The 12,583-nt window shown below is 33.7% G+C and overlaps 1 protein-coding gene across 1 annotated transcript in view; it reads left to right on the top strand.

The window, feature by feature from the left end:
- DNAAF5 (dynein axonemal assembly factor 5) overlaps window positions 1-12,583 on the top strand; it is a 73,127-nt gene that overhangs the window by 45,799 nt on the left and 14,745 nt on the right. The window contains exon 9 of the mRNA XM_044660112.1: window positions 3,155-3,302. Coding sequence (XP_044516047.1) covers window positions 3,155-3,302 — 148 coding nt within the window. The remainder of the gene's footprint in view (window positions 1-3,154; window positions 3,303-12,583) is intronic.

Raw genomic sequence — 12,583 nt, 5'->3', positions numbered from 1 at the left:
ATAGGGTGAGAAAAAATGGAAGTTTGATTATTATTAAAGAACAAGTTAAATATCTGTTTGAAATCCTAGGAACAAGGGGAACTAAGTGGCTCAGTAAATAGAGAGCAGGTCTAGAAACAAGAAGTCCTAAGTTCAAAAATGGTCTCAGATACTTCCTATCCATGTGATCCTGGGCAAGTCACTTAACCCCATTTGCCCAGCCCTTATTACTTTTATGCCTTGGAACCAATACTTAATTATGATTTTAAGAGAGGTTAGGTTTTTTTTTAAAAAGAAGGAAAGAAAAAAGTATAGGAACACAGTAATTTTTTCAGCAAGTCACTTGATCCGTATACATGCCAAAGACTCTTTAAGTAGCAACTTTAAAAATTACTTAGCAGTAACAAACCTTCAATGATTTTTCTTTCTTTCTCTCTCTTTTTTCTTTTTTTTTGGTATTCCTTTGCTTTTAAACTTTTGGCTTCTCTCTCTTTATCTTATTCCAATCATCATGTTTCTTACTCTGTCTCTAAAAACGTTGATTACAGTGTCCACATAGCATCCATTGTTGGATTCAGAATGTCTTTTCTAGAACATATCACCTTAGGAAGTAATAAGTAAAGACTGACTCTGAATTTGCCTTTTTTTTTAAACCCTTAACTTCTGTATATTGGCTCTTTGGTGGAAGAGTGGTAAGGGCGGGCAATGGGGATCAAGTGACTTGCCCAGGGTCACACAGCTGGGAAGTGTCTGAGGCCAGATTTGAATCTAGGACCTCCCATCTCTAGGTCTGACTCTCAATCCACTGAGCTACCCAGGTGCCCCTGAATTTGCTTTTTGGAGGATATTTCTATACTGGCAAACCCCAGGAAGAAGGAAAAAAAAATATTTAATTCATTCCACAAACTGGTTATGTTGAAACTTGGTGCAATTTAGCTATCACCACAATAACCCATCTTCTAAATGTAATTACCTAGGTGTTTTGACTTTTTCTCATGAAAACTGGTTTATATTTATAGCTACAACCTGGAATTCTCACATTGTTATTAAAATTTAAGTAGAAAAGAACATTATTTAAATGTTTGAATAGAATTTTATTTTTAAAAGCTATATATGTTTTCTTTTTATTTCCTATGTGATTTGAAATGCTATAGAGTTAAATTCCCTGGTTATATTAATTCTCTTTAACCACATGTGTTCATCAGTGCCTGGCACATAGTAGGTGTTTAGACATGTTTTATAAGCAGTCTACATAGAACTCTAGTAAGGTGGTAAATTTTTTTCTTTTGCCTTCCCAATTTTATAGATTATGAAAAGCTTCAGTAATTTACCTAATTGAATACAAGGAGCCAAAACAGCTCATGTGAATTTTGACTCCATTCTGTTTGATCTTTCTTTTACTCCATGAACAGAATTAAATAGAGCATATTATTTAGTGTTTAAGGATGAAGTATATTTTACTTCAGTTTTAATGATGTTACTTCTGGAGCTTTTAAACAATTTTAAATGAATGGTAATCTATTTAAAGTTATAATTTTAACATTTGCAATTTATTAACCAGTTTTTAAAATATGTTTCATTTTTTAAAATTTTTCATAGGGTAAAAATAAAAGTTCAATTTTTATTTAATTTCCATCACACAAATTTTATGCAAAGCAGCCTTTAAATATACATTAATTTTCTATATAAATAACCAGGTAAAATTCATGAATAGACTTTAATAATAACTTAGATTTGTATAATCCTTTAAGGTTACAAAGCACTTAAACTATTCCAGTGAAGTAGGTAGTCAGAAGTTCTTATGTCAGAGAAAAAAGGTGACAGAAACGCATGTTTATCTAGTAACATTCATTACTCTTTTTTTAACTTTGTGTTGATTTTTCATTGTAAATAAAACTCTCCAGCAAACATTGAGACAGTAATGCTTAATGATATTCTCCTTTTCCTCTCAATGAAAAATTTCGAGACGGTAGCCTGATGTATGTTGCTGAAAGAAAATAATCATAAAGGTTCTGAGCAAATACTTGGCATTCACATGCTGATGATAGCCTGTTGTCCCTGTTTTTTGGCATGTCTGGTACAACTCTTTTTACCATAATTCTCATTTTCTTTTCATTCTTACTCATAGCATCTTGCTTAAGTATGCTACTCCCTCCTAGTGCCTCAATTTTTTCATTTTGAAGAATTTCCAAATGTTTTGAAACATTGGATCTTTAAAAGACAAAGGTGCAGACTGCTTGCTTAGTTATAAATTACATTTCTAGCAAAAAGCTCTTTAGCTGAATTTATTTTAATATGAGCAAACTTTATGTTCTTAAGTTAAAACCTTATTTATTGGCACAGAGTATAGCAAGCAAAAAGTTTTATGATATATGTTATTGTGCATTGTTGCAATACAAGTTTAGACACCAAAGATTACTTTATGACAGTCAATTTCCAGATACTAAATAAGATTACTGATTTGTTAGTTTTTTTTAAGTCCTTACCTTTCAATACTAAGGCAGAAGAGAGGTAAGAGCTAGGCAATGGGGATTAAGTAGTGACTTACCCAGGATCACAGAGCTAGGAATTTTAAACCCAGAATCTCCTGTCTCTCTATGTACTATGAGCCTGACTGTGTACTGAGCCACCTCCTAGCATCACTCTTTTTTTTAGAATCTCAATAACCCAAAACATTTATCAGTATTTGTGTCACTGGAAAGAAGTTTGAGAAATATTGGGGCACTTATAGGTAAATTAAGAAACCTAGTTAATTTAGGTGGATCATTGAACTTTTGTTTAAAATTCTTTTTATTAATTTACTTTTCCAGAAAATTTTTTGAAAGCAAAAAGTCATTTAGTTAAATGTATGAATACAGCATTCTATTGTAAATTGTTCCCTGCTACTTTTATTGAAAAAATATTCAAGCCCCCAATTCAGGAGATTTTAAGCTAATTTTCAACTAGAGACAAAAATACTCTTATACTCTAACTTTTCCAAGTTTAATCACCTTTTCCATTTCAGCCTGTTTTGTATGTAAGTGATAAAAAAAAAACATTCATTCCTTTTCTAGATTTCTCTTTTACTTCTGTCATAAATAAAAATAACTATTTTCTAAGAAGAACTTCTGAACTCAAATCTCTGCATAATATGGAGTATGTAAATAAACTACCAGTTTTTCAATTTGTTTTCCAGGTCCTGTATTAGGTAAAGCTCTTAATTACTTCATTCCTATCATTAAGACATGTCTTCAACCAACCAAAGATCCACAAATGCGCCTAAAACTCTTCACAGTCTTTTCGCAAGTGCTTCTAAAAGCAAAAGATACTGTGAATGCACACCAGTAAGTATGTTCTTACTTTGTACAAGTCACTATGTAAATGATTGAATAAATGGTGAAAGATTAGTTAGAAAGTGTTTACTGTATCCTGTGTGTTAGGCCCTATGGTAGAGACATAAATGTAAATATACAGATAGAAATCCCTTCCTTTGAGGAGTTCACATTCTAATGAGGGAAGACAATACATAAAGGAGAGCTAGAGAAAGGCCTGGAGCATTTTAGGAAATAGTCAGGAAGTGATGTTGAAGTCTGATCCCAGACAAGATAAGTCAGAAGCTCACCTAGCAAAGGCCAGCATTGCAGGGAAGAAGCCAAGATTCTTTGGGAGGAGGGATGAGAAGAATGAGGTGGTTAACCAGAGGGCAGGCAAGCATGGTTTGGAAATGGAAGGTAATTCTCATCCACATTATATATCTTTGTGATTTTTTAAAAACTGAGATGAGAATTTTAAAATACTGCATGATCTTGTAAGTTATTTACTAGATATCTGCCTAAATAAGATTTACGTAGATATCTGTCTTCCCTATATCTGTAGAAAGTGAACATTAAAATTGTTCAAGGTGAATAAACTATTCTTTCCTTTTATTTTTAAAAAGTTTTTTAAACTCTTTTCTGTCTTAGAATTGAAATAGAATTAGAATTGATTCCAAGGAGAAGGAGCAGTAAGGGCTAGTGTAAGATTAAAAATTAATATCCAAATATTCCAAGTATTATATTTTATAAAATTAATAATAACTTGAAGTAAAAGAAAATAAAAAGCTAGAGTAAAAAGAGATTAAACAGATTAAACAGATTAAACCCAGCCACACTCGTGGGAGAAGAGAGCGAGAGGGTGAGCTTACAGCAAACTTATATATAATACATAAGCATGCAAGGTGGAGATGAAAGAGGAAAGGGATGCTGGGAGATGTAGTTCAAAGGTACAAAATTTCTATTTATACACTAGGCAATTGGGGTTCAGTGACTTGTCTTGGATCATAAACCTAAGAAGTATCTGAAGTCACATTTAAACTTGGGACCTCCTGTCTCCAGTCCTAGCTCAATCTACTGAACCACCTAGCTGCCCCTAAATTGTTATTTTAAGTAATTATTCAGAAAAACGTGAAATCAGAATTTTTTTTTTCAGTATAGTCATTAAAATTCCATTAAATGAGAATTTTTTAGAATGTATTCATTTTAATGATGTCTCTATTTTATGTTCTTATTTTGTAACAGCCTTGTGGTATATTTACAAACAAAGTAAATCATTAGGTGTTTTGTTTTTTGTTTTTTTTTTATTATCCTATATTATTATTAAGGTATTGACATATTTTAAAGTGATCTTCAAGGTGACTTTTAAATTGTTATCTTAAAAATCCAGTTGATTCGAAGAACTTTCTTAAAATGTTTTTCATTGATAGGAAGTAATAGAACATAGGAAAAAATAAGACAGGTATTATAATAGCAAAAAGGGAAATGAGAAATAGGCTTAGGATGCTGAAGTGGACCAGTCAGTATGATTTAAATAAAAAATTAGAACCGAATAAAATTCAGAACTATATTCCTATGGGTTGGTTTGATTTAGGTTGCAGAACCTCCTAAATAAAATCCATAATTACTTAAAGGAGTTCAATCAAATAATGCACAAAGAATGTGCATCTGAATGAAACAAGTGAATGAAGAAAAAAATAATAGCTAACATTTATATACTGCTTTATGGCCTGCAAAGCCCTTTAGATAGAGTATCTTGTTTGATCCTAACAACAACCCTGTGAGAGAAGTTCTCTTATGCCTTATGGTGTCTCCATTTTGCAGGTCACACTGAAGACTGAAAGAAATAAGGCAAGTGCCTAGGGTCACACAGCTAGTATTGGGAGGCAGGATTTAAACTCAAATCTTCCTGACTCAAGTCTAACACTACCACTCCCTCAAGACATTGTACAGTCTATTTGAAACAGATAGCTCCTGTATGTGGTCTGTCATCAGCACATATAAATGAACAAATACTGCAGACAGACAGTTACACTCAGGAAGAAAGTGAGCCAGATCCTTTTGGAAAGTTGTTCTTTTAATGACCCCAAACTTCTCCTGGGGCCAAAAACCCTATATTTAGAACTTTATTATGTTTTGCACTGTTACCAAGAATGCCCATATAACTGAGGTCACAGATCTCTAAGTTAATAAGGGAGTGATTCTACTAGTGTTGTAGTTTATCTCTGGCCTAAAGTAGATGTGGAAGATGTGTAGACTTTTTAAATAAACTGAACCATATTGTACTATCAGATGCAGAATGCTGGACTGAATGGTCTCTGGGTGTGATTTGTAGGATTATAGGGAGTTAAAAATGGAGGAGGCCTTAAATCATCCAGGGCAATATACTTATTTTTGCAGAGGAGGAAACTTATATCCAAAGAGGCTGTGAGTTATAAGAGACACATGTGGCCACAGGGCAGAGTTGGGCCTGGAACCTAGCATTCCCTTTCTGAACATTTTTTTTTCTTCTCTACTAATCATGGCTCTTAATAGTTTTATTTGTTCATACATTTTATAGTTTTAGTTATTTTCTTTCCAAGTATTAGCTAATTGTATTCAACATAGCTAATATATTCAGTCTTTAATATACTTGGAATAGTAGGTGAACTAGAGGTGTTTTTGTAAACATATTTGCTGATATTTTTGTTTCCAGAAATCTGAAGTTCTACAGGCAAAGAAATTTTTCTCTTCAAAAGTGATAGATAAGTCTATCGAAGTAGAGTCATTTCAAAGTTTTTAATGTATTATAAGGCTTCATATGGAAATAATTTGGTCATTCAAACTCCTTTGATTTTAACATTACTCTCTTCTCTGCTGTTGGGCAGCTAGCCAGCCCAGTCATAGTGTAGGAAATTTTGTTTCCTGCTTGCCTGCAAAAACTTCAAGGCTTAGAAGAGGCCATAAAAAGATATTAACATTTTATTTTGGCAAGCATCCCCTTTATGGATAGATATTAATATAGATAATATATTCTGTAATGGCAAAGTTCAGTTGAGACTTTTCAGGACCTAGTAATCATAATCATATCATTAATATATTCAAATCTTTGATTACCTTCTAGTTATTGTGCTTTTCTGCACTTCAGCAAAGAAACAAAAAAGTCTTTTGAATTCTTCCATACCCAGGAATTCCACATGAAAACAGATTTAAATTCTTCAAAGTAATGAGTTTTAAAACTGAGGTAGCTTTCCACAAGAAGCCTTCTATAAAGTTTCTTTGGTAAGGAGTTATCACACACATTTTGAGTAATTTGAATTAGAGTTGTTTTAGGGAAAGTGTCAGTTATATTTGAATCCAAGAAAGGAAAACAGAAAGTTTAGAGTGCATCTTATTTTACCTTTTAGGATCACAAAAGTATAAATACAAAATAGGTGCCTAAGAATTAATTGTAAATTAGTTTGTTGTTGGTTGTTTTTTTTTTTTTGGAAAACAATCTGGCAGTAAGCCCCTTTGACCCAGTTATTGAGAATATCCCCTGAGAGTATTATTCAGGAAGCAAGCAAACCTTTATTAAGTGCCTGTTATGTGTTCTATAGAGTTGTTAGGGACACAAGGACAGATGAAAATGGCCCTGGCCCCACATTCTACTAGAGAATATAAAGATATTCCCTTGAAGGAAGCGAGGTATCATAAGTAGCAGAGATTGGAAATAGAATACTAGATTCAAAAAACATCTAGTAGGCCAATGTACATGAAAAGGAGTCATTTGAAGTATCTGAAATTGTAATATAATGTCTGTAATCATAAATATAAAATTTTAAAGAGATTTAGATGCCAAATTGAAGAGTTTATATTTTATCCAAGAGATAGTTAAGTAGCTTCTGAAGATTTTGAATCTTAAGTCCTTTGCGTTTCAACTTTAGTTACTTTGCTCTAGAGATAACTTCCCATTATAGTGCCATAGGATGCTAGAGAAAGCAGTAGAATTTAGAGATCATCTAGTTCAAACCTATAATTTTGTAGTTGAGAAAACTGGGGGCCAGAAAAAGGAAATGATTCACCTTGAGGCCACACAGATAAGTAACACAGCAAGATTTAACCTCAGGTCTTGGAATTCCTGGTCATTTGTTTTTCCTGCTACTTCAAAGGAGACACTTGCTCTTTCAAAACACAGAAACAAATGTGGAGGGAAGGGGTGGAAGGAAATGATAGAAGGAATATCTTCATTCATTTTCTCGAAATGTCTGGGAGGAATAAATTAGGGAGGAAGGCAGTGTCATGGTCAGACTTTTGAGCTTTAGATTATCAAAAAGAAAGAACTCTGTTCAAAAATACCTGCAATATTTGTAATTTCAGAGAAATTAGAAACAACCTTAATATTCAATAGTTGGAAAATGGACAAATATATAATAAATTAATATTATAGAGTACTACAACCTGATTAAGAATGAAAAAAGAATGTAAAGAAATTTGGAAAAACCTTAATGATTTATAATACAAAGCCAAGAAGACAGAACCATAAGAACAGAGTACTCATTTACCCAGGCTAATGTAAAAGAAAAAAAAAACTCACAGAAATGTGATTTTTAAAAAATCTATAAAAGTGACTGACAACTTGTTCATTGATACTATATATGGAAATTTTTATCAGTGTGTAAAAAGTAAGCTTAACTGGTTTTACTTAGGTTTAGCTATGTTGATAACAACCATGACATCATATCATATCTCCTGAAATAGAGACCAACCACTGAAGGGAGAATTTTTCTTTTCGTTTTTGTATTTTATCAATCTCCTGTTCTTTGGTCTTACAGCAATAACACGCCCTGATCACTGGCTTTGCTCCCTAGTAGTGATCTTTCACATGTAGGCAGTAGCAAAAATAAAATTACTAAGAAATGTCAACATGCTAAATATTGGGTGTTTTAACATTTTGTGTGTGTGTGAGATTATGAAAAAAATCTTCTGGCGTTTTGAAAGGAATAAATTGCCTTTTAAAACCTTTAAAGAATCTAATAATTTATACCCATTTTGGAATGGTTTAATTAGTAAAGATTTGGCCTCATTTGTCCATCTAGAGAGTATCTAGGTGGACTTTCTTCCTATAAGTAGACATCTTTATGTGCAAAACCTTTATTTATATATTTATATGTGTGTGTGTGTGTGTGTATGTATATATACATATATATATATATATATCATATTTAACCTTGTAAATAAGCAAACAAGCATAACCAAATACCAAAAACAATTTTTTTTCATGCTGGCAAATATTACTTTTGCTTTTCCTTTGTAAATTTTTAAAAAATTCTAATCGAGTTATATTTGCTTCTTCTTATTTGGTGACTGATATTCCTTTCAACCTTACTGTACATTATACTCCTTTATACACTCTACATTGTAGCCATACCAGACTCTTAGCAGTGCCTTGAACTCAGCAGCAGTATTCTATCTTCTTTCTGCTTTCCTACATTTATACAAGAAGCTTCATGCCTAAGAACAGGCTCTGCCTTTTGCTCTTCAGAATCTTTCATCAAGATTCAGCTATGGTACTACATCCTTCATGAAGTCTTCTGTCCTTTCCCTAGTCATCAATGGCCCTCCTTAAATCATCTTGTATTTACCTTTCTGGTGAGGTGGTAAGAATTCTGGATTTAGTCAGAGGACTTGGGTTCCAATTCTGATTCTAGATGATCTCAAATTAATCTCTTTGGACCCTAGCTTTTTCATCTGTAAATAAGGGGGTTGGACTAGAGGGGTTTCTGAGGACCTGCCAGTCCTAAATCTATGATTCTATATCCCCAGGTTGGCAAACTATGAGCCTGAGGGCCACAATTAGCCCACCACATGTTGTTGTATAGCTGGCAGCTAAAAATGGTTATTCTTTTGGTCTTCTTATATTTTGAAATGTAAAATTCATTCTTAACTCTGGCCAACCAGCTCTGCCCTAGGGAAATCTGCACTTGTTTAGAGTGGTATTTGCAGTCCTCGGTGCTTTGCATCTAATAAGCTTTTAATAAATGTAGAAGTTAAATTGAATTACTAGTACTCCTATTATTGATTTGACAGAGGAGATTATCTTTATTAAGATATGTTCTATGAGGTCAGGAATCTGGTGTCTTATCTAAACTTAGTAAATCTTCCAGATTCTGCTACACTAAGTAGCATAGTAGCAGGTACTTACAGTTGCAGCATTGAATTTCTCTGTATCCTTTATGAAGAATTGGTCTGAGTGAAGTGAGACTCCTGGGGGCTGCTTTGTAATTATACATATATTTATATTTTTATATTTAATTTATCATCTCTATCTGACTGACCTTTCTGCTAGTGCCAAATATTTCATTTAGAAACACATACATGGGACAGAAGAAGCAAAAGGAATGGAGCCAGGAACAAAGACAAATCATTAGGGAGTCACCATTAGTGGCTTAACCTCTTCTTAAACTTTGATTAAAAATTGAGAACTCAGTGTCAACCTCAACATTTTAAAAATCCTTCTAAAAAAAGATTGCTTGTCATCATGTGGTTTGAATGATTTAAAGGAATGATATACCATTTTGATGGACTTTCTTCTTTCAAACACAACAAACCTGATAAAAGTATAATGACTAATTTTAGGAAAGATGGGTAGAAAATTTTACTTGGCATACTTTTTCATTTTAGGGTATGCCAAAGATACTCTAGAGCCCCTGGTTGGTTGGTCCTGTGAACAGAAGTACATTTTCCTGTAGATAATAAAATTAATTATTTGAAAGTAATTTGCTTGTTTTCTTTCTACATTTTGTCAATTCAGATTTATAGGGTTTACCTTGTTAAAGTAACTTCTGGGTGACCCATTATACTTCTTTTTCTGATGGTTTTATCTTTATGTTATTTCTAGTTTGGCTCACTGACATTAAATATAAAACATTTAGAAAAAATAATCATGAGAGAACATGTCATTGTGGCACAGCAAAAAACTTTCATATGTTTCCATCAAACTTTGATGCATTTCTTAAGAATCACTTTATGTAGATTACCATACACAATTAAATTTTAAGCAATACTAAAAGAGAATTCTTCCTTTAAATCTTTCTGTAGGAAATGATAGCCCAGCTTAAAAATTAAAATGTTAAAAATTTAATTAAAAATCTATAAATCATGTTAAACCAGAAAATCCTTTTCAAAAATTTTGTGTGGCTTCATTATTGATTCTGAAATGCCATCTGCTGGGGAAAGAGGTATTAAAACCAAAATAAGGGGGCAGCTGGGTAGCTCAGTGGAGTGAGAGTCAGGCCTAGAGACAGGAGGTCCTAGGTTCAAACTCGGCCTCAGCCACTTCCCAGCTGTGTGACCCTGGGCAAGTCACTTGACCCCCATTGCCCACCCTTACCAATCTTCCACATATGAGACAATACACCGAAGTACAAGGGTTTAAAAAAAAAAACAAAAACAAAATAAGAAAGCAATTTAATAATTATATAAATGTTTTTAATGTTGCAAAATGGAGTAAGAAATATAGATCAGTGTCTTAATAAAGAATTCATTTTCATTTTATAAATACAAAATATTTCTAGAGCTTTAAATGTACATCTATGATTTCTGAAAAATTTTCTTCCATATTTTAAGTCTTAAGAGAATATCTAGTAATAGTTTAATACTAGGGAGGCAGTAGGGAATCTGTGTAATAGAATTAACTCTTGAAAGAAGTTTCTGTAGGCATCAAAGGCAATTGAAGGTCCATTTCATATCGAGAACTCTGTTGTTGCTAGGAGATATATTCTTTCACTAAAGAAAATTTGGGGAGCAGCTGAATAGCTCCGTGGATTGGGAGACAGGCTTAGAGACTGGAGGTCCTAGGTTCAAATCTGGCCTCAGACACTTCTCAGCTGTGTGACCCTAGGCAAATTGCTTAACCCCCATTACCTAGCCCTTACCACTTTTCTCCCTTGGATCAATACTGTTGTGAGGAAGATTAGATTAGTTAGTAATTAAGAATTAAGGTGTACCTAGCAGGAAGGAGCTGGAGCTGGGAATTCCAAGATGGAATGAAGGAGCAGGAAGAAGTGACTTGTGCTCTGAGAGGGACTCCATTAGGGGTTAACACAAACTGTGGTTAGCCCTGGGAGATCTCAGAGTAAAGGACACCCTGCATCCTGATTTCCCTGGGGTCCTGTGTGGTGGTGGTATCTAGCAAAGAGGACAAGGTCTTCATTGCTGTACCAAGGGAGGAGGAGAAGTTTGGGATCTGGTGGACAGTGTCTCAAGCACACCCTCTCAACTTGGTACCTGAGACCACCTTGGCTCTTGGCATCCAGAGATCATCAGTGGATTACAGTGAGAACCCCAAAGCCACATCAACCCTTAGCTGTGCTGCTCACGCCTGGCAGGTCCAGGTCTAAGGCAGTCACTCAGAGACTCCATTACTGCCCTGCCTGCATAGATCTTTAGATTAGAGTAGGAAAATCCTCCCCTTTCCCTGTGGTTTTTGTCATTAGGTTTTAAGGTTTTAAAGTAGACATCCCTATCCCACCTTTTAGTTAACATAATTAAACTTGTTATAACCTTTACCTTGTCTGCTGGATTCAAAGCCTCTGGCCCAGGGGTGGCAGTTGGTCAACAGTCCTTTTGTCAGTTAGGAGCAGCTTAGCTGCTCTGGTCTCCCAACCTGGTCTAGTCTCTCCAACAACCCAGTGTATGTGTACCCACAATCATTTGGACTTATTATAATATCCCTGGTGTCTCCATTACCTTTATCTATTTTTCTACAATATGTAGTATTGATTCTAAGGGTTTAAAATTTTTTTTTTCTTTTGAAAGTTGCTGTATGTGGTTTTGAACTTGGGAGCTTTGAACTGTTTATGTGGTACATTGATTTACCAACTTTTGAAAAGTGAACAGCTTTTTTAGAAAGCTTATGTCATCAAATTGTTTACCTCAACTAAATCAACCATCCTGTTGTCTATACTTATATATTTTATATATTTGTACATTAGTACCCTCAAAACCCATTCTACTTATTGGTAATCCAGTGATTATATAGACCCTTCTTTTTTTCTTTTTCTTTTGATGCTGATGTTTAAAATGGAACTTGTGAATGTGTTTCCTTTTTTAAAAAGTATATATATATATACTTTTATATATATATATATATATATATATATGAATTTTGTGTTTTCTGTTTTCTGTGATACAATCATAAATAAATTCCTTAGTTTATTGGGAGTGAGGGTTGGGAAAAACTTCCTATGAACATACTTAGATTCTCTACCTTTGACTGAAAAGCAGTCACCTGCTGTTTTAAAGACACTTTTCCCAATTGCCATAGGCAAAATGGCTCTTGGTTTCTTTTGCAG

The sequence above is a fragment of the Gracilinanus agilis genome, chromosome 1 (genome assembly GCF_016433145.1).
Source record: "Gracilinanus agilis isolate LMUSP501 chromosome 1, AgileGrace, whole genome shotgun sequence".
NCBI classification, from domain to species: domain Eukaryota; kingdom Metazoa; phylum Chordata; class Mammalia; order Didelphimorphia; family Didelphidae; genus Gracilinanus; species Gracilinanus agilis.
This window is presented reverse-complemented; position numbering and strand designations above follow the sequence as displayed.